The sequence below is a fragment of the Cygnus olor genome, chromosome 2 (assembly GCF_009769625.2).
Source record: "Cygnus olor isolate bCygOlo1 chromosome 2, bCygOlo1.pri.v2, whole genome shotgun sequence".
Classification (NCBI taxonomy): domain Eukaryota; kingdom Metazoa; phylum Chordata; class Aves; order Anseriformes; family Anatidae; genus Cygnus; species Cygnus olor.
In genome coordinates this window covers 125,073,366-125,096,375 of record NC_049170.1, presented here as the reverse complement: position 1 = coordinate 125,096,375, position 23,010 = coordinate 125,073,366, and the positions used below count along the sequence as shown (strand labels likewise).

Genomic DNA, 23,010 nt, shown 5'->3' with positions numbered 1-23,010 from the left:
TTTAAAACAAACAGTCTGAACAGGATCCTTACTTGACTCACACAGAAGTAAAAATGGTCTTATATAGGCCAGTTCCTAGCTGACCACCAGCCTTCCAGTTGCAAATTTGTCAGCACCCTATGGGTACGGGTGTGCTTATGAATGCCCCAGAACACAGGCAACCTCTCACTAGTAGTTTTGTGGAGGAGCTTTGTTTCTTCTGGTCTTGTTTAGTGCATAAGTGCTCTTATGTGTGGTCTTGATCCAGCAAGGGAATTGTTTTAGAAAAGCTTGATGTTAAGCAGACATGCTTTCCTCCCTTCCCAGGGGAAGTTCTGAGACTTGAGAAAAAATGTGTTTGTTTTTTTCTCACTACAAAAAATTCACTGCAGAAAAATCTCTACTGGCTGAAAACATATAATAAAGGAGTGGCTGGAAAAGAGTGAAGGGTATAGTGTAAACAGCAGACTGTGAAGACAGTTCCTTCCTACTAGTTGGACAAGTATTAGAAGGAAGAGTTCATGTCCCTGACTGTCTCCACCACCAGGTCTCAGAGGAACCTTCTTGCACAATTAAAGCTACCCTAACAGTGTTTGGTATCTCTTTTTAAGGAACTCTTCAAAGATCTATTTTTTCATTCAGACGGGATGAGTAACATTAAAAAGAAATGGTTTTAATGTTTCTCCACCTTATCTCAGTTGCATTTCTTTATTATGGCCTTCAAGCTTCTTTTATATACAACTCATCAATAACAACTTGATCTTCCAGGGACTTTCCTTATGCAGTCACGTAACCCCAATGGAAACTTCAATTAAGCTGACACTTTTCCCTGCTGGGTTGCTAACATCACCAGATAATCATTCTACATCATGGCTGACATTAGTTGCATTTCAGGAAATCTTAGAATATTAGGAGAGCTAATTCTCTATAATCCCAAGTTACATAACAGTTCCTATGGGAGGTAATGTTCTAGGAGACAAAAATATTAGAAATACAGAGAATGTTTCTGAATAGTAAAACCCAGATATTAATTATAATTACTCACTTGCAACTAGTGGTTCTGGCTCTGATTGTCTGAAGTAAAAAGTAACTTTTTCCAAGTCAAACAGTGCAACCAGTGTATCTTCTAGCATGGCTTGCTCATCAGCCTAAAAAAGGCAAAATAAAAAAAAAAATGGAATGTCGTTTCAGCCAGATGTTTTCCCTACCAGAAGTAACATGAGACCAGGATATGAAAATATAAAAAAATAACTAAAGAACGTTGCACAAAATTTCACTGATGCATTGTATAATATAATTAACTCCTACATAACATAAATATATTTGCGCCTATAGGTACTTTCCCTTTCATTTCTAGTCCAAGATTATTAAAATAATGGTATCATTTCACATAGTAAATTAACAGGTAATTTATAGCTACCACTACTTCTCATGGCTTTTATTCAAACAATATTGTAACTGTTCTTTATGTAAGATGCCAGGCTTCAACATCTTGTCCTTGACACCAGGCCTACCTTGCAAATTAACACAGGGCTAATTTCAAAAACAAATTCCTCTTTTTAGCAATTTTCTTTTAAAAATGCCACAAGTTCAGTATTTAATTAAAACAAACAAACAAACAAAAACATACAAAAGTTCTTCTTGTCCACTCCAGGCATCAATAACTGAACCAGTAGCTCAGAATGAGTACAGCTCAGAGTCATTTGTACCTCCACCTACAAAAACCTAGATGCAAATAAAGTGCATAGATATTGCAATGTTGCGATTTGCACCAGTGGTTCACTCTCTGTGCTCCTGAACCAAAGAAATGGAATATCCAGACTTATGTACCAAAAAAGTTTCAGGAAGTAAATTACTAACTTCTCAGGACAGCATACTCAAACCTTAAAAAGAGAAATAGTAATCTACAAGGATGGTTATCTTGAGTTAAATATGCAGGTAATTATAGGAGAAATCAATGATCACTTAAAGTAACTTTATTCTTTATACAACCCTCTCCTAGCTACATTAAGCTGAATGTAAATCTGAGGCATATATTTTTCTCCTCTAAGAAGTGAAACAGTAGAAAGGCAAAGAATAATCAACTAGCTGCCTAAAAAATGAGAACTACAGCTTACTGAGTTATAGAAAGGAAAAAAAAACCACCATGGTTTTCCTTGATCTAAACAGTGTAATAGTATTCCCACTTGTATTTATGAAAAAGCACCTCTGCTTGAAATATTTTGTCTCCTGGTTCAATTTACGAAGTCTCTCTGGAGAAAGCAATGTTTTATCAGCAGAATAGTCTGAAAACCATTCAGTGACATGGGAAATCTTTGCACAACTGTTCGTTCTTTATTGAACTCTGGCCGTAATGAGTATAATTTCCTTCAAATGCCCTTGTTTAACATAACATGGATCATTTGTAAGCAAAATGGTCCTGAGAAGGTATTAAGAAAGTTGCCTTTAAATACTTTTCTCTTAGTTAAGAACAGTTATCACTGAACTAACTCAGCATTTCTGTGCAAATACATATACAGAAGAGACTAAACTTAGCGGATTTTGTTTGTTTGTTTGTTTTAATTCAGCAATGGATAGTGCTGGTATCAGACTACAATTCATGCTAAGTAGCATGGGTTTTCATTACAAAGGAAGTCTCCACAATCTTGGAAGAAAAAAACAGAAGTATTCTGTGTTGTAAAGACAAAAGTTATCTTGTGATAATACAACTAAGTGCATGTTAAAACATAAGACAAGAACCAACTGAATTTGTTCCTGAACTCTGAGGACTCCAGCACCAGAGCAGTCTGGCACTGAATCTTGCAATTACATATCCAAGAGACAACATGAGCAGGAGATCCCCTGACCATGCTTTCTCCACATGCATCTCATGTTGATAAACAGCCCCCATGTTTCTCATAGGCCCTGACTTGAGTTGCTTTCAAGCTGCATACCTTGTCCTGACATACCCTGTCCCACACAGGCCCATGCTAGTAGCTCAACTGCTGGTGAGGTTGCTGTTCACGCTAGCTCATGACAATGGTCTCAAAAAACACCACAGACTTAATGATTATGATTTTAAAATATCTTTATTTTTATTGATCTCTTCTGCTTTAAAAGTTGATCAGGACAACTCATCAGCAACTTGCTGCTGAGACAGTCAAGGAAAGATAACTTTTGATAGCAAGAACATAATCTGTCATTGTGGGGGCTTCTATTCAATAAGATGTACAATTCTGACACTGGTTTGTGATGTTTGATTCCATGTCCAAGCTTAGTCAAGTAAATGAAATGTTCGCAAACATGGTATTAAATGGTCTTAAAGCTTAACAGTAAGAACACTAGCTCAAGAAAACCATGTGCCCATTATAACAAATCAGTTAATTTCATTGAGCAAATCGAGAGTTTCAGACTGCCACGGAGCAGACTCTGCAGAGTGCTTTACTCTTCTTCAGGTTAGCAGGAATAAGTCCAGTCTGAGAAGCTGCTTAAACAGCTGAAGGGGCACTTTGGATAGCTGGGGATTAGAGGACTATAAAGCCATGTCCTGTTTTAAATTGTTTTGTAAGCTACGGCTCTTTTCCAAGCCTTATGAAGAAAGCAGCTAATTTCCAATTACCCCAATAGGCTACAAGGATTTGCCCTATGCCAGAAGAAAAGCAGACTAGCATATCTAGTACTCCAATTACTACAAACCTATTGTTTTGGAGGGAAGGGATGGTAAAAAAAAAGTATCCAAACCAGGTATTTTATTTTACTTGCATTGCTGCTTATTGCTAACTCAAACTCTGGTTATCACCTAATACTACATTCACTCCTAGGGAACAACTATGATAATGGTGGGGAATCAGTATCTGCTAACTTAAAACAAATACTATCTTTGTGGATAACTTATTTCCCATTCCACAAACAAACATTTCCCATATCTGTAATTACCTGAACTGCAAACTTCCCAAATAGCAGCTAATTAAATAACAAGCTAAGCACAAAGGACATAGAAAATCACATTTATAGCAAAGACTGTTTAACCATGCTCTTGGTTTGGGGAACAAACATGGGCTGTTCCCCCATAAACAGCCTGGGGGTTATGTTATGTGAAGGTTCTTACCAGGTTAGGTGACAGCAGTGACTGGAAATGAAGGAGAACACCTGCACTAGCTATCTGTTCCAACCACCTTCTGCTGGCTTCCATCGTCTCCATTTCATATTCTTTGTTGTTGTCAAACATCTGATTTAAGGCCACCATTAGCTGCTCTGAAAAAGCACAGACTGTGGCCACTAGACTTTGACAGAAGACCATGTCTCGCCTCAGTTGTATCTCGCTATCTGTGATGGGTAAAAGCCAAAAGAGGAGAAGCAAAGCAGAGATGGAGCAGGAGATTAATTAACAGTACAGTAACTGGGATATAATTTTATAAAAATATAACTTTAAAATAACTTGTTTCCTAGTCCAACTAAATCACGAGTTTACAGTTTAATGTTATTCATGTAAGTAGCACTCTACAACCCAAACTGCCATTTTCCATTTCAAAAATTATTTTATAATTCTAAAATTATATAGAAATGTGTTTAAAATCTGAAATTTAAAGTACTTATTCATAAACAATGTATATTTATACTTCAGATTTTAATGTATATGCCATCAATTCCATGTACTTTTGATATTAAAAGGTGATAGATGTGATTCAGATTTCTTTGCTGCAATGTGAGAATGAGCAGGGCGCAAAAACATTTACCTTCGACGAAAAAGCAAGGACAGGGAGAAGCTCTTAATATGACTGTGTCATCTGGTCAATTTTACAGCTACCAGATGGGTAGGGCAGATGAAGATTGCCTGCTACGAACTGCAGACAAGGGATGTAGAAGTGTTGCTAGCAGAACACAATCTATCCAAATACCATATATATGAATATGAAATCTACAGAGTAAGCTCAGAGCAGCAACACATATCCAGGAAGCAGTAAAGATTTATGGAGTCAGGAAAGCCCAAGACAGGTCCCTAGCTAGAAGTCTACGGAACCATTAGCAACAGATTTAAAATAGGGACTAGCTAACCTATCAATTTATTCTGGAGGGGACAGACATCCAATTAGCTAAAGGTTAAAACAGTTAGAAAAGGAAACATGTTCTCAATAAAGCACAAAATCCTGGTGTAAAATATTCAGTGCTTCCTACTTCTCCCCATTTCTGAAGGTCTTCAAGTTGTTTTTTTTTATCATTATGAGCTGTTAGGCAAATGTCAATCACAGATGGTACAGGTAGACAACGTTTCTAAGTCATGTCATCCATGACTGGATGACATCGAGGTCTTTTGAAAACCTAAACTCTTTGTCCCTTTGTCCTCAATTTAGATTCATTTGCTTCTAGGAGGATTAGCTCCTTTACCACATTTATATGGGACTAGCAAGACTTTAGATGCATAAATCAGTAAAAATAATCCTGTACTTACAAAATTAATATTGACTTTAAAACTATGTTTTTCTTGGACACCAAGTATTTCTGAAAGTTATTCTGTCCATTTTCCTTCTGAGATCTTCAAACCTTTTCTCAAACTATTCATAACTCTAACCACTCTTTTACTATTCCATTTGACAGCCTCTCCGGACCTCAAGAATATTTTCCTTAAATGGTCTAATTGCTTCTGCTTCTATACTGTGATTCATTCCTTGTTATTTTGATTATTAAAATTTCACTGTCTCCAGTTTCTCAAGTTATGCAGAATCCAGTGCAGACAGAATTTCCATCTTGAAAAACTCCACCCACCTTCCGCTTCAGAAATCCCGCTGGCTTCTACATGGTCACAATCTTTCCAATATCGTAGCAGTGCTCAGGGATTTGGGCCCAAAATGCATTCTTTTGTCTTGCCTTGCTCAATTTTATCTCTATTTGTCCAACAGCAGCTGATTTCAGTACCTTCCTCTGTATTGCCTGCTTCTGAAGCAGTTCTCTTGTGTCACTGACACCTCATTTCCAAATCTCATCTAATACTACTTGAACATCAGATACTGCACACAAGAGCACTTTGGGCTTTTTTCACAAAAAGATTTTTATACAACATAGATTACAGTTTGTTTGTTTGTTTTTTATATACAGAATAAATTACAGAACTTAAGAAATCATGTAAATAGGGAAAACAGCCTAAAGGAAAAAAAAAAAAAAAATCAAGCCTGGGGTATTTTGTGAGGTCACTTCTTATTTTAACTGTCCTGAGGAATTAGTAAAATATTTTCAAAATCTGGACGAAATTTGACAACAAAGAAACATTACGCTCTCTTTTATAAAATTGTTGCTATGTGTCATAACAAAATCACGAAATAACCCATTCGTATGGTGCTGTCAGATGGTTACAGTAATCAGCTTCTACAGCGAAATACGACTGCTTACTTGGTCACTCGTGCCATCTACAAAACATGTACAGAATCTTCAACTACAATAGTTATTTTCTAAATACTGATTTAGTGACATTTATTTTACAGACACATACATATTCTGTGCATTTGAGGCTGTATGAGGTGACGGTAAAGTGATACACAGAATACTCAGACCCCTTCCAAAAAGCAATGATTTAAAAATAAATAAATGAATAAAGTATTTAGCACTAAATCATGCTTTCTTAGGTAACACAAGAAGGATAAAAGGAAAGGTATGAGTTAGAAAAGCAAGGCAAGGCAAGAAATAGATGGGGATGAAGATGGGAAGAAAAGATTGTAATTGGGGAAGATTACAAAAGAAGGAAGACAGAAGAAGTACTTTGCACAAGCTCAGAGATTTGGCAGCTACTTCATCTGCCAACATCCAAAGCAAATAACCAGAGAAGGCATTTTGCATTAAAAAGTACAACATTTGCTTTAAATGTAAATGTCTTTGGAATTGTTGTGTCCTTCAGGAATCCTCACTGTAAACACAGGGGTAACGTTGTTGATTATCGGATTATCATGTTTGAGTTTTTACTCCTTTCTCTATTCTGGCCAAAATAAAACAAAAAGCAGAACAAAACAAAACAAAACAAAAAGTTCAATCCCACTTCCCAAAATAAGCAAAATTACCTGTATATTCAAGAAGTGCTAAGAGTATCCGTGCCTTCACCTCTTAAAGAAAAAAGAAAATATATTGAGATCACCATGGTTAAAAGTGTTTTTACCAACATAATAATGCATTAGCAGTTCTGTATAAAATCAGCTTCACTCTAAGTTTTTGTGTATGCCATCCTGACTTATACCTTCAAAACAGTAATGAATCTCAACTTCACTAAATTTTAAATTTGACTTGATAAAAACGATAATTATCAAAAGCACCAACAATAAGAAAAAAAAGAGGCAGCGGCTGCCTCAGAGTACATGTGTACCAGCTGGCCAATGCAAGTCCACGTATGAAGAACTCCAGCCTTAAAGCTTTGTAAAACAAGACCTGTTTTCACCAACTCCCACACCACCCCAATTCTTTCCTCCCCCCCACCATTGTCCCATACTTAAAAATGTCCAGTTATCCTCATGTTTGTGCATACCAAAGTATCCAGGAAAAAAAATAAAAGTACAAACTTAACAAACATTTTAATTTTTGCTTAAAAAAATGTTTTTATATGTCTTTACACTGCTTTATCCCCCTCCTCTTTTTTTTTTTTTTCTTTTGCCTTCTCAAAGTTTTCATGATGAATGAAGTGATTCTTCCCCTCTGCCTGGTACCAGAGGACAAATTTAAATGCGTAAACCATCACGGTAAGGAACAGGCAGATAAAAAAACTGCCATAACCTCAGAGTGTGTCAAACTTCCAGCACATCAGTTGTTCTACAGTAACTGCTTGTAGGAACACACCACTACTTGTCATGCTTTCACATCGTGACAGCCTTTCTTTCACACATCCAATTTTTTGTGTAGTCCTGTTCCAAGAACAGGAATATAAGAGTTGTTGTGGAGTATATGGGCCAAAGGACAGTTTAGGAATGTGTTGTCTCCTACTGAAACTAATCTAATAGGTTCAAAATTTGAAACATTACATACATCTCAGATGATGGAGTACAAGAACCAAAATTAATGGTTACTCTTTAAAATTGCCTGGTGAAAAGTCTTTGTCTTTGTCTTCTGTCATTTGAGAAAAACTTAGAGATTAATAACTTGGGATCTTGGAGACTGAACATTTGGCTTAGTAACTGAATACAATAAAGGGAAATATATTTTCTATCTGAAGAATTTAGACACATTGAGGCTATTACTTGCAGCTTGTTTTATATGAGATTTGTCAGATCTCTGAATTCAAAAGCATTTGAGGTATCTATAAATAATGATTTCCTGCTTATGGGAAAATTACAGGACACAGCAACTTGCCTTTGTCATTGCTAGAAGTCTTCTCCATTTCAAAATATACCCTCAGTCAAGAGAGTATTTTTAGGTTTTGTATAAGTAGAGACATACCTGGGGTTAGAAGAGAACCTTGGATGTCAATCATCTGTTTTTAAATAAATTCCAAATGTTACCAAGTTTTCACCCCTTCTTGCCACATGGCATATGGAAAGAAATAACTCTCTAGCAATTTCTCCTTAGATCGTATGCTTTATAAAATGCTTTCAACTTTTTTTATTCTTAAGTATTCTTTTGTACTTTTTTTTTTTCCCAACACAATATTCTTTTTTTTTTTCCAGTAACACTTTTCACTCTAAGGACAGATTTTAGTTTTATTATGTTTCTCACATCTGAAGATACTTTTGAAATGGGACTAAGGACTAAGATTTGTACTGCATATTTTATTATTAAGTTGAAATACATTTCTGATGTCTTTAATGACTGAAGGCTCTTTCACGCCTTACTCCTAAGTTAAATTAAAATAAGTGTGGAATTTCTCAAATGCATAGTATTTCCTGTTGAAACTTAAAATTATTGTGTTAGCAAAACAACTGCACGTTCTCATCAAGTTTGCTGCCTATAAATCTGACTTGCTCTAAAACATTATTTTATATATATATATATATATATTATATATTTATATATTTAGGAAGGTGGGGAGAAGGAACAACAGAGATTTATCCTCCTCTTTGCTGTCCTTAAGCCCTTCTGCTGTTATACCATCCTATCGTGGTTTTGCTTTCCTTATGAAGGTTCCCTCTTTCTTTTCATCTGTCTGGATAATTTTCCTGGTTCCTACTCTAGTCATCACTCATTTTTTCTTCCCGTGTTTTCTGTTTCTCATCACACATCTCACATACATTCAAAATCCTGTAGCTACATCATTCTTTATCATCTATTTATTCTCTATTCGTTATTCTCTATTCATCAGCTGTTCTGAATTCCTGCTCTGGCTACTGCTCTCTCCTGCAAGAAAATCAAACACTCTATCCTCAAACATCTGCCTTTGCCAAGAACTTGTCTTCATCTTTATTGGTCTAACAATCTAGTAGGCCCAGTCACTCCAAGAAATAACTTTCATCTTTTCTTTAGCTACTTAGCTGAAGATAAATCCTCCCAGAATCTGTATACTGTTTCATCAGAGAACTCTTCAAGTCCATCATCTTGATTAGCCTTCTAGGGCTCACTTTCACTGTAACCATAGTAAACTCTTTCTCTAATGATATGGTAGGACAAATGAAATGAGACAAAGCAATCTGCACATATGTTTTAAATTACTGCCAAGGAAGGCTTTTTTTTTTTTTTTTAATTGTGCAAACAAACCTTCATAGCTTTTTGTTGTTGTTGTTGTTCTCCCAATTCCAATACTAATAAAAAGAAAACTGATAGTTCAGAACAATCATCCTCTCATCCTCCAGGCATTATGTGTTTTCCCATTTCTTCATACTTGTTAAACAAAGAAAATAAAAAGAATCCAAGATCTAGGAATTAAACATCTCATTTTTGTGGGGTTCCCATGTCTCCCTCTTCATTAAGTTGCTAATCAGTCTGATCTAATACAGCACGTTCTACAAAAGGAGTAAATAAAAAACTACAATAGCTTGCGGTATATTTTTGAAAATAGAAATGAGTCAGTTTTCAATAAGGAGATGCATTCACTGAGAGCATTCATCTTTATTTTAGCATTAATCAATAACGGGTAAATACTTTTATAAATATTGGAAATTTTATTCACAACATTTCTTTTCCCCATGGTGAACATAGTTTTATCTGTGGTTTCCTTTGCCTACTTCCTATAGAACCTGATGTAAAAGACAAATATATTTGCTCAATTATTAAAACATTGCCTTTTGCTTAGAAAAAAAAAAAAAAAACATGAGAATTCTTCTAACAGTTTTGTGTATTCCAATACTTTGATCAACTTGCTAAGAGAGTCATAAGCCCAACCAAGCAAATTAGGGCACATACTTTGTTTTCTCTGCATCAGGCAAATAGGGAGGAAAACAGGAAGGTAAATCATTGTACCATGCGTTAGGCTTTCAGCTAGAAACAGCTCAGGGCAATACTCATGGTTCTTCTAGGTATCCTCACCATATGTGAGAACAATACAAAATGGCAAAAGTAAAAAGAAGAAAACAAGAAGTGCAGATATGTAGGGAAAACTTAGCTGTTATAGCATTTTAACCATGCTTTGTGCTCATGTGATTTTAGTTAGATCCAGCTGCTGGTTTTGTCTCAAGTTTAATTTATACAAGCCTAAGCCTGTTTAAATGACAGCAGTCTTCCAAAACTGCCTGAGGGGTGTGTTTCTGCTCTGAATCTTTTCAGCACTGAATTAAATATACCTGTCCAGACATGCCTTGTAAACTAAGGCTTGAGAAGCAATTATTCACTTCCACTGTCCTATTTCTCCTTCATGCTATTTGTGCCAGGGAAACTGCAAGAACCTTGGCTTTCAGGTATCTTTCCATCACATGAACATCTTGGTCCCACAGGTAGATCAAAATGACAATGAAGATGTGTACCACGTTCCTCTAGATTCTCAGGAACAATTATTAGTGATATCACTTTGGGGGGTGGAATAGGAATCAACTTAAAGAAAAAAAAACACCTACAGTAAAGCAAAAAGCTGTGAAGACTGTTAATGGTGAATAAACAGCTTCAGATGATAACTTCAAATGTGAAACTATTTACTTGGTTAAGATGACACAGAAGTCAGTTGTTGGAAATCTCTGACAAATGCTTAGATGCCATGAATGGCAAGGGAGAGCCAAGAATATTTAAAATTGGCAGATAAATTCCAAGACACAGTGATGAGTGAAGGTAAGTCAGATTGCATGTTCTCCTTGAACAGCACATGAATAATGCCTTTTACTGTTCAGGTCTTTGAACCACCATCATTTACAAGCACAACAGTTCCAATAAAGTTAGATACTGTAATTTATTAACAGAAAAAAAAAAATCCTAGTTTCTGAACCACAAGAAAATTGTTCAGTAAACATCAAGATTCCTTCTAATAAAGCACTATTACACTACAGTAGTATTGTAAAAAGAGAAGTTTTGTATTGTGGAGAGATGGTGAGATATTTGGACCTTGCTAAACTTTCCCATGAAATTCCATGCTAGGTTTAAACAAATTCCTTCAAATAACCTCAGCCTAATATTAAGGGTGTACGACCAATGTTGAAATGGGTTATTAATACTCTTTACGGGTGAATGAAGTATCATTGAATCATAGAATCATAGAACTGTTTGGGCTGGAAGGGATCTTAAAGACCACCTAGTTCCAAGCCCCCTGCCATGGGCAGGGACACCTCCCACTAGATCAGATTGCTCAAAGCCCCATCCAACCTGGCCTTGAACACCTGCATGGATGGGGCATCCACAGCTTCTCTGGGCAACCTGTGCAGCGCCTCACCATCCTCTGATTTCTTCCTTATATCTAATCTATATCCACCCTCTTTTAGTTTAAAGCCATTCCATGTGCCTTAGCATAGTTTCCAGGAGGATCTGCTCCATGATCTAGCTGGGCACAGAGGTAAGACTGACTGACCCTTAGTTCCCTGGGTCTTCCTTTTTTTCCCTTTTAAGGGATGGGCTTATGTTTCCCCTTTCCCAGTCAGTAGGAACTTAACTAGACTGGACACAGGGGGAAATATGACTACTGAGGATAAGGAAAAGGCTGAGGTTCTTAATGACTTCTTTGCATCTGTCTTTACTAGCCAGACCACTTATCCTTGGGGTACTCTTCCTCCCGACCTGGAAGTCAAGGACAGGGTGCAGAAGAACCCCCCCACAGTTCTCCACAGTTCTGCTCCACCTGCACTGTCACACGTCCATGGGGCCAGATGGGATCCAACCAAGGGTGCTGAGGGAGTTGGTGGATGTGATTGCTGGGCTGCTTTCCATCATCTATCAGCGGTCATGGTCATTCGGAGAGGTCCCGGATGACTGGAGACTTGTTAATGTGACGTCCATTTATAAGAAGGGTCGTAAGGAGGACCCAGGGAACTACAGGCCTGTCAGCCTGACCTCAGTGCCAGGGAAGGTGATGGAACAGCTCATCTTGAATGCAATCACACAATGTATGCAGGACCACCAAGGGTTCAGGCCCAGACAGCATGGGTTTATGAAAGGCAAGTCCTGCCTTTGAAAGAAGCTAAAATTAAATGAATGTCAAATGAAAAAAGCTAACCACAGAGAAACAATTTAAAACTAAACCTGACAGACTAAAGTTTTTGCTCCCACATAGACTCCTAGTACAAGTAGTTCTGTAAAGATTATTTTGCTCATTATTTCTGTTTCACTATCAAACAGTACAAGAAATAAAGCTTTCCTATTGAAAAAAACGAAAGAGAAAGAGAGTGCTAGAGCAAGAGAGCATGAGATAAAGAGTGAGAAAGAGCAAGAGAGAAAAAGAGATGGGGGGGAGGGAGGGGAGAAGACTTTCTTATGAAGCCAAGGAACAAAGCAGAAACACCAGCCCACCCTGTCTCTTGGTGGTAAGGAAAAGCAGAGTACTAAGTAACTATTAGACAATAGTGGGAGAGAGGTAGAGGAAGAAGAGAGATATGGCATCAGTTGTGATGGAATGAGTGACTGAAAATCAGTGGAAGAGGTTTGTCTTCATGGCAGCAGCAGAATCATTTCAGAAGGATAACGATTCCAGATCAATGACACATAAGAACAGGAAATGGGACAGAAGTTGTCCTGCAGAGTCTTCATCTTTCCATTAAAGATAGTACCAAAAAAAAGGTGTTTAATTTCAAGGAAAGACACATTTTGGTGTATCTGTTCTGTGAAGTTCTGTGATAAATAAGTCAAGCTCACTTGACTTCAGCAGCACCTGAAATAACCCAGCACATGCAACATATGGTTCATCTGGTTTAACTTGTCAGGAGAGACTATTTTCTCTTCAGTATCTGAAGCCTACAGAGTGAGCATCAAGCAGCTTAGGTGTACTCCACTAACCTTGTTACTATGAACACAAATAAGTCCTCAAATTCAGGCATTTCCCATTGACAGAATGGTGTTCTGCAAACCTTGCCTAGCAGCAACATGAAGCAGTTGTATCTTTCCCCTTCCTCTTCCCAGGTTTTCTATCATAAACTGTTTGTTTACAGCCATGTTGTACCTACTAACCTTCAACAAATTTTCTGATATTCTGGGCAAGACTGCGGACACTGCTGGGAAGGTTCCAAGGGTCTTGTTTGATGTGGAGTCGTAGCCTCTTTGGACAGCTAAGCTTCGGTTCCATTTCCTGCTGAAACTCTATGCAAAGATAAAAATAATATTTTTTTTCTGTTTAAACCTCCTGAGAAAGTCACAGGAAGACTCTTTCTTTCTAAATGTTTTCACACCTCATATAGGTTTCATCTTTTTTAACTCTAGTTAAAGTTAGGGTGACAAGTCTAACAATTGTCTAAGCTCCCTACTTTATCAAAGGAGAGAGAGAGCAGTGCTCCCAAACATGATTCTTTCTGAATGAAGTACGTAAGATAGAAGGTGCCTGTCTCCATGGAGTAAGAGAGAGCCTAGAACTTTTAGAGGCAAATGTCGGCAAAATTAATCCAATCAGAAAATTAAACTTTCCTTAAGACAAATTTAACTATTCCTTAACCTAGTCTCTCAAATCTCTCAATGTTCCTCGTACTGCTCCTGAAGATAGTGAAGACCAAGAGTAAAACATTCAGCTTGTCCATATCTTGTGTCTAATTGATTATTTATTAAATCACTGAAAGGTTAACATTTTGTTCTGTAAGTTTGTCATGTACTTAACCTGAAAAATTGAGAAACTTAAGTAAGCAAGCACAGATGTTCTAGGTTCATTCTCATTGGTCCCAAAATTGGAAATGAAAAAAAGTAAAGAAGAGGGAGAAGAAGAGGAAAGAGGAAGAGGAAGAGATTATGCTGACTTCCACACAAACTCACTGAGGCTTGAGGCTTCATAAAACCAGGTAATTTGTGTACAGTAATTATGTTCTTTTGACTTCAGCGGGATTTTAGTGATCTATAGAAGTCAAAGATCTGCCCTCTGGCCATCTACAATTAGTTTTCTTTGCCAAAAGATATATATGCAGGCTCAATAAAATTGTAATAAAACCTACTACACAGTTATGCATACTTATACAACAGTCTGTCTCCTGTTGCCCTTTTTTTTTTTTTTAAGCTCAGTTCACTAGAAGTCCCTTGCATTTTTCATCACAATCTTATGGCTATCACCATTTGTTTATTTATACACTTAGACTTAGCAACTATGTAAGTGTTAGCAGAGTATCTGAATTACATACAAAATTTCCTTAAATAATCAGTAACACTTAAGTAAGTACATATTTGATATAAATATGACTGTGACTATAAATTTACATTTTCAAATGATTTATAAATCAGCTTCACAAATAAAATATTTACAAAAAATACTAAAACACTGGCATTCATATTAAAATAGATTGGAAATTGCTGGATAAGTTGAGACAAAAATGTAATAAAACACCTGCAAAAAAAATAATCCTGCTTCTTACTTCAAAAACCTCAGCAATTCCATAGTCAATTCAGAGCCTACAGTTTAAAGCTGACTTTTCAAGAAACCTGAAATTCTTTTATATGTTGTGCAAGTTTTCCACTAAGAATACAACTTACTTGACAAAAAATTTAAAAATCGATTATTGTAGAATATGGCATGAATAAGCAAAATCAGTTTTTTAACACCCAGCTCAAGGAACACACAGCCATACCCGTATACCTTTAAAGCTTCTTTTTGATTCTGATGATAGAATTAATTTTACCTTGTAGGCCTCGGCCTGGTGTAAAGTACTTTGTCTGTTCAAAGGCCCTCACCACAGCTGGTCCTTTCAGAAGATTGACAATTGAATCGACCTGTTGCGATTAAAGTTCTGTGAGAAAAATATCTTCTATAGCAAAATTTTGCAATTCTTTCTTTAAGAAACATGAACTAGAAAAAAGCAGCTTTGGATGCTTTCTTATCTAATAGCTATAGTTAAAGCTCAAGGCTAGATAATGTTAATAAATCTAAGGGCCTGTTTAACTTGAAATTTTGAACTATTTACAAAAAACAGAAATAGAAGGAGTAAATACATACCATCCCAATAAACAGTGGAAAGCAAAAGTAAAAAAAAAAAAAAAAAAAAAGTATTTGCTAAAGACATCTTAGCTCAAACATGGACATTAGTATTAAAACCAAGAAAAATCATCTCATACTTGACCAAAAAGATTCTCCAAACAGCTATGGAGCTTGTCTTGTTTATCATGAGAGATTCGAACACTTATGGGAAGCTCATCACCTGAAAAATATTTTAAAATTAAAAATTGTTTAGAAGTCTCAGCACATTTTCCAAAATCTTTATATCTTGGATAATCTGCTTTGCACACACACTTTTACTTAGGATTATACCCACCATGGTTCTAGGCACAGAAACACAAGTCTACAGTGTGTTATTCAGAATCCTACAGCATACAACTGTTCTCCCTATGTATTTTGCGTTAAGCAGTCACTGGATAATACAGAAGTAGCTCTTAGAGCTCTTATTCAAAACCCAACTGGACATGAATCTGGGGAACATGCTCTAGATTATTGCTTGAGGAGGGGATTAGATTTGATGATCTCAAGAGGTCTCTTCCATCCTCAGCAATTCTACGACCAGAACACAGGATTCTTCTGTGCTGGACAACACCCTAACTACCAGACTAAACAGCTAAGGAGTGTGAAACTGTAATAATACATGAGACCACAAAGTCACTGAAATGCATTCACCATGAAATTTTTATAGGGATTGTACTGGCACTTCACAATCTTAATGCTCTTACTATTGACATCATTCTGACATTTTGGTATTAAAACAACAGTACAGTATCCGAATCTTGTAATTGATACAAAAATTTTAGTGGTACAGAGAAAACTATTTCCCAAGACAATACAAAGGAGAAGGACTCTCCTAGGTCACTGCCCTCAGTCACTTGCGCTCTCAGACAACAGGTGATGCAAGTTGAACTTTTTCAAAAACTGTGAAAAATTGAGCTTAAAACTGGTTTTCCTCCTTGCTGTTGCAGTGACAAATAACAAGTAGCCACTCGATAATTTATAACCCAAATTTATTCATGGTCAACCTAGACTCATTTTTCTTATGTCACTGAAACACTTAAATAGCACTTTTGTCTCCTTGCTTTTGTGGTTTTTTTTTGTTTGTTTGTTTTTATCTCCTTTATATGTCGTTACAGACAGCAGTTATAACCCTACACAGGATTTTAATTGTAACAGATGGAGCACAGTGCCAAAGAGCCCTGATCTGGAGTTAGCCAGGCTAGTTTTGGAACTAGGAGAAAATTCTGTCATCGGGAGAGTGGGAGTTTCACTGAGTGGCAAAATTAATCAACGTGAACACTGTATCTGGACTTGGCTAGCAGAGATATTCTATTAGGCACCCCAGTACCTCAGCTTGTTGCTGCATTAGGGCATATTAACTCATTCATATCCTAAGTTAAAGACCCTATGTTTCCTCTTTTATTAACAGTTGCTTATGTCCTTCATCCTTTTCCTCTGTGTCTGCTCCACTCTTTCCATTTCTTGAAAGTAGCTGACTAGAATTACATTTTTCAAAAGGTATCTCAGATACCTTGGATAACATCATCAATACTTTCTTATCCCAATTGAAAATTGATGTGACCAGCAATAAAATTTGCCTTCTTTATGGCCAAGTCTCAGTGGTGGCTCAAATTCAACTAATATGCCCTGTTCTTTCTGTTCCTAAATCATTCCCAAATGATAAACTCCCAGCTTGGAGCAAATATTTTTATTATTAGTCCCTGAGTATATGACCTTGCACTCCATGCAGTTAAATCCCATCTCAGTCCTATTAGCAGCTGCATTTATTTAAATTCAATTTGTCATGGCATAAACAAGAATGTGCTTCTATGTGGTCTCACATTCCTTCCTACAAACATACACAGCCATATCCTGCATTCTGGGCACTGACGCAGGCTGGGAGAGAATTCTGGACTCACCTAAAATGCTCCTTACTCTGTGCAACATAATATGCTGTCAAGGTCAGGGCATGAAAGTGGTTAAAAGCAGCCACTCTAAGAGCTCTAACTAATTCAGTCTATTTACAGAGATGCTGGAATGTTGGCTGTCTTTCACAGAAGGACTCTTAAGTGCAGTACTAGCTAGGCAGAAACAAAATGATACACTTCTATTACCAAGGAGGAAGCAATTTTAAAACAAAAGCAGCAACAAAACTAGCAGGCAAATGAAAAGAATAAAATTGAGTAAAAGGAACTGATGACAGGTTCATAGCTGACTTTTCTAGACATACCTGAATCCATTTCATCACTGTGAAAGTAAGAACTGCATTGACTGCTACAAATGCTGGTGAAGGAAGCAATGGAGTTCCTGTTGCTGTTGCAATCACTTGGAAAACAAAACAAAACAAAACAAAAGTCATGTCCTTTTACACAGGCTTTATGTCAAAGTTATGGACATTCTCTCCCTTTTCTCATTTCTACTTTAATGATGAGATGGTCTTTACAATTGTTTATCAACAATAAAGATCCCTATACTTAGGCTATCATATAATTTGCAATCCTGGTAGGACTCAGAGGGCAAGGTTTCCAGAACAGATGATTCAGTTGTCTCCCTTCACCTTGCATTTGAACAAGTGCTTTAAGACTGAAAATACACACTTTCAATTCAAACAACCAAATTTTCTTTCATGAGTGACAGTTTTTAAAACTGTGGCCTCCAACTGCTTAGTAACTCCACATTTAAATACTGTACTCCGAGTCCATAACTAATGCAACATGATGAAGTACTCTGGTTTATGACTTGCTAACTACTATCCATAACAGAGTTAGAACAGATTTAATCAATTTCAAATCCATCAAACTCAAATTACAAACTACTTTTCCCTGCCAGCCAAAATATAGTCTATAATCCCATCTTTTACAACTGTTCATTCTATGAAAGATGTATAGACATTTACATCTGTGACTTCAGTGCAAATTTTTAGGCATACAAAATTTCACCCATATTGCTCTAGTAAGGATATACGGGGATTAAAACTCGTGTGTTTTTCTGCTATTTTCTCTGCTGTAGATATTGCATTCATTCACCTCATCCTCTCAAAAATGCCCAGAGCGGTTGTGGATGCCCCACCCATGGAGGTGTTCAAGACCAGGTTGAACGAGGCCCTGAGGCCCTCATTTGAATTCAAATTCTTCAACAGTGAATGATATATTCAATACATGAAGACCATTTAGTTTCACTGCAGGAAACGCTAGGGTAATTATCCAGCAGAGGGAGTCTTAAAAACCCTAGTGAACACAAGGTAATGTATAAATGTACCTAAAGCATGTTTACATGTAATGATCTGTTTCTGGTTTTATGAATTGGGTGTACCATACACCAAGATATACACGCACACACACACACATATATATATATACATATATACATATATGTGTGTATATATATATATATATATATATTGCTGCAGTTATTCATGCATCCACAAGTTCCCTACCTTTTTTTTTTTCTTTTTTTCTTTTTTTTTTTTTTTTATAGAAGTTATCTTTTACTAGTTTTGGCATACTGACTTACATTTTGGCCTTGTAGCCAGCCAGGTAAGTGAGTGGAGAAAACGTTTAAGTGAAGCAATGTTACATTATTACAATCAGATCCAATAAATAGGTGAAAAGACATCAGTAACAGCATGTTCCTAACAGAGGGTGAACAGTCCCAAGGAGTATTAAGAACTTCTGGCTGGATATTAAGAATGTTTTCTAACTAACTCTATTCACATATTAAAGTCTCCAAAGGGAAGGTGAAGGTTATTTAAAACTGGATTGTGCCAAGCATGAGAAAATAAAACACATGAAAATTAGAAACAGATCAGACGTAACTACTTAAATATATCATTTTGCATCTTTACTGTGTTGTACTGCTAGGTTTAGAATGAGGCTCTACAACACAGAATTAGGGCATTCTAACAGTTGAAATTAGCATACAAGTTCTTATAATGTTACAATGGCATAATGTGACCTCTTAAATTTTAAGTATTGTCTGATGTGGTTCCTAAACAAACAAACAAATCCAATCTCATTCTACCAAATGTTCTAAACTCAAGATTTTGTGATTATTCTCCATATGAAATCCTAGATTTTATCATTCCTAAATAGCCAGAGTAGACTACAAATGACTACTATCAGGATAAAGAAAATATTCTAAACAATTAGCTGTCATGTCCTAACTCACACTTTCTTTCTCTACATGTAAACTCAGTGCCAGCTGTGGTACTGCCCACTCAAGCAAGTGCAGGAGACTAGAGTTTGACATATCCCGGACATGCAGAAACCCCTAAGAATACTTCAGATGCAACTGTACTTTGCTTGTGGTTTCCCCATCCTTAGAATGAGATGGACTTGAGCTGTGCAAATTACCTTTACATTTATTTCTGCTCGAATGTATATCTATATTTCTACTCTGACAAAAAGTTCCTATCATCCACTCTGCAGTAATCAAATATTAGCTTATGAAAGAGCAACACAGAGATCTCAGCAACACAGCATTCTGTAGAAAAACTGACCCTAGTGAGATTTTACTTCCCAAGCATAATAATGAACACATAATAAAGCCTTATTTTACTTGCAGCTAAAATTTTAATTTAGATTTTATATCAAGTGTAATTAACCAATTCTCTCTAAGCATCAGAAGGTTGTGTTTATAAAGACCTATGCTTGCTATAATTACTCCTCCCTTTTCAAAACTCTTTGTATTTTAATTCACAGTAAAGGTGATGTATTATGAATTCTAGATGTGGGATGATGCTACAATATTGAGTATAAGAAGATAATCAATATATGTTGAGAATTAGATTAATTTTTTTTTTCCTTAAGATCAGCAAGAGTGGTGGCTGTGGCATCTAGCTTTCCATGGCAGATATCTGGTTTATTGTTGGGGAGCATCATAACATAAACCATTTCTGTATGTTATAAAATGAGTAATCTAAAGAAAAGCCTTACAGCACTGGCTGCGATATCCTATTAGGGTAAAGGATACTGAGATCTAATAACTAAACTGTGATCAAAAAAGAGTTTATTTTACACACCTTGTAACACATCTTGATGACAGCTATTCCTCTGTTAGAAATGTCAGAATCATTATATTTTGAAATTCTTCATAGTCACTTGACAGTATACAAACCCACAGTCTTGACTTGGTTGACAGATGAACAAAAATAGTATTAGTAAAGTTACCTGTAAGAATCCCTGTTGCTGATGGTATCATGACCAGAATCTTCTTGTTCATCACCTGTCACACTGAAACAGACTTTCTTCCCATTCCTTTCTCCCTTTTCATTATCACTGTCTGCTGGTATTAAAGGCTCAGGCGTTTTACGTTCTGATTTGGGAGAATATGTTATTGAAGAAAGAAGGCTGTGAGACACACACACAAAAAAAAAAAATCAAGATATTTTAATATTTTTCAAAAGCGAGATACCAACAGGCTATTTCTCATCAACATCCTTCAAATATTATTATAAGGTATGTGAAGGGAGTATCTTAATTCAGTCCATATCTATTTGAAATTAGGAAAGAAAGTGGAACATTCTCCTACTGAAAATTGTAACAGTTTATTCAATCACGGTTTAATCAACGAAACCCATCAGCATTATTAAATATTCAATTCTGTATGAAGGCAAGATTCCACTTGGGGAAGAAATACAGCCTATTCTTGAATACTTGGAGTCACATTTTATATTAAAGGAACTATTTTTAAGCATGAACCATGTACTTGTCAGCATAAATCAAGAACACAAACCAAAGAAAGTATTTCTCTGTGAAAAACATGTATTTTCTTAATTAATACTGTAGCGGATATGACAGCCTACATCACAAGCTATTTTACTATGGCATTTGAAGAATCATTACTAACATACCTGTATATTTCCTCACATTCAAAGTGTCTAAGCCACTATCACTAGTAAAACTGATGACTAATCTACAAGCTTATGTGAAGAGCACAAAAATGAAATCCAGTCAAGAACAGAGAACATTACAAATTGCTACATTTGGAATATGCACAGACATTGGAAGCAAAAGGTTCATATTCTTGAATGACTAATTCATACTGATAATGAGATGCTCTAATTTACTTTCAAGTTCAGAACAGCTAATACAGACAATTCTGCTTTAATTTCTATCACTCCAACACTCTGTTAGAATAACATTTTCAAACCAGTATTTGTATGGCAACATTTTTCTTGCTAAAACTACTTTCTAAATTGTCTTTTTTTTTTTTTCTGAAATCAGAAGACATTGATTTATGCTTTTTTTTTCTGTTAAGTACTTGAACACAGTAGCAGGGTTTTAACTTAGGAGCTGTCAGAATGATCAACACTGGCAAATTCAGACCAAATGCATAGACAATCTTGTTACACACTTTTACTTCTGAAGGGAAACTACAGGAGATGCATATTTTTGTGAATAAAAGTGCTGCTTTTATTTTTATTAAAAGGTAGCATTCAGAATTCCTTCCTCTACTCTTATTTCTCACAATCCATTATGAAAGGTGGGGAACTCAACCATTCTTAATCCTAACAAAATGACAATCTACTTAACTTTGTTCAGCTACAGTTACACTAGTAACAAGCTATTGTTTTCTCCACTATTTTCACAAAGATAATCTACCAGAAAACAACATGATTCTAAGCTGTTCTTGAAAGCTTCAGTTTCTGGACTCAGAGCAGTGACTTTTTGCATACAAAACATGGACATTTTCTACTGTGTTCAACTACAACATTTTTGAGTACACACAGTTTTCTGACTCACAGAGTCAGGGCAAGAAATTAAGAAATCATAGACCTTGGAAATGCAATAGGGTAGACTATCCCCATAATGCTGTTTGTTTAATGTGTAGCAATGAACACAGCTCAAACAGCATATCAAGCTCTGCCTCACTGAAATCATGACGTGATAGATGTTAACATAGGGTTTGACATTAACTTGAAGGAAACAAGGATGGGAAACAAAGCTTTCTAGCAAATTCTGTCATCATTTTTGTATAGCTTGCTTTTACTAAAAGCTAACCAGAGACAATTTATCCTACATAGGATAAATTATCTCCTTTCTTAGGAGGAAATTCTTCACTCAGAGGGTGGTGAGGCACTGGCACAGGTTGCCCAGAGAAGCTGTGTATGCCCCGTTCCTGGAGGTGTTCAAGGCCAGGTTGGATGGGGCCTTGGGCACCCTGATCTAGTGGGTGGCATCCCTGCCTACAGCAGGGGTGTTGGAACTAGATGATCTTTGAGGTCCCTTCCAACCCAAGCCATTCTATCACTCTGTAATACATATAGGAAAGGTACTGATCTGAACTGTAACTAAAATGTAGATAGATTATCTACACAAAACCCATAATTCTACAGGATTTTAAATCCACCCATCCACACTAGAGACCTATTTTGGGTCAGTTCTTCATACTTGTAAAACTGATTAGTACAGAATTTTCTGAATACCAAAATACAACAAGGGTTCAAAAAGGGAGTAAATAAATTCATGGCAGATCATTCTAACCATGCACTTAAAATAAAAGGTCAATTCCAAGAAGACCATATAGCTCTGTCTATTAGAAGGTGAGGTGAGGTAAGAACAACGATTAACATATGCTTCTCTTTTTTCTTGTGTTCCCCTTATCATTCAGTTCTA

The 23,010-nt window shown here is 36.3% G+C and overlaps 1 protein-coding gene across 1 annotated transcript in view; it reads right to left on the bottom strand.

Annotated features, from left to right (window-relative positions):
• Positions 1–23,010, bottom strand: part of LOC121064414 (phosphatidylinositol 3,4,5-trisphosphate-dependent Rac exchanger 2 protein) — a 127,337-nt gene that overhangs the window by 47,133 nt on the left and 57,194 nt on the right. Inside the window, exons 24-31 of the mRNA XM_040545854.1 lie at positions 20,563–20,742; positions 17,625–17,719; positions 15,514–15,596; positions 15,081–15,171; positions 13,438–13,566; positions 7,005–7,046; positions 4,067–4,284; positions 1,025–1,127 (exon numbers count right to left, since the gene is read on the bottom strand). Of these exons, the coding sequence (XP_040401788.1) occupies positions 1,025–1,127; positions 4,067–4,284; positions 7,005–7,046; positions 13,438–13,566; positions 15,081–15,171; positions 15,514–15,596; positions 17,625–17,719; positions 20,563–20,742 (941 nt within the window). The remainder of the gene's footprint in view (positions 1–1,024; positions 1,128–4,066; positions 4,285–7,004; positions 7,047–13,437; positions 13,567–15,080; positions 15,172–15,513; positions 15,597–17,624; positions 17,720–20,562; positions 20,743–23,010) is intronic.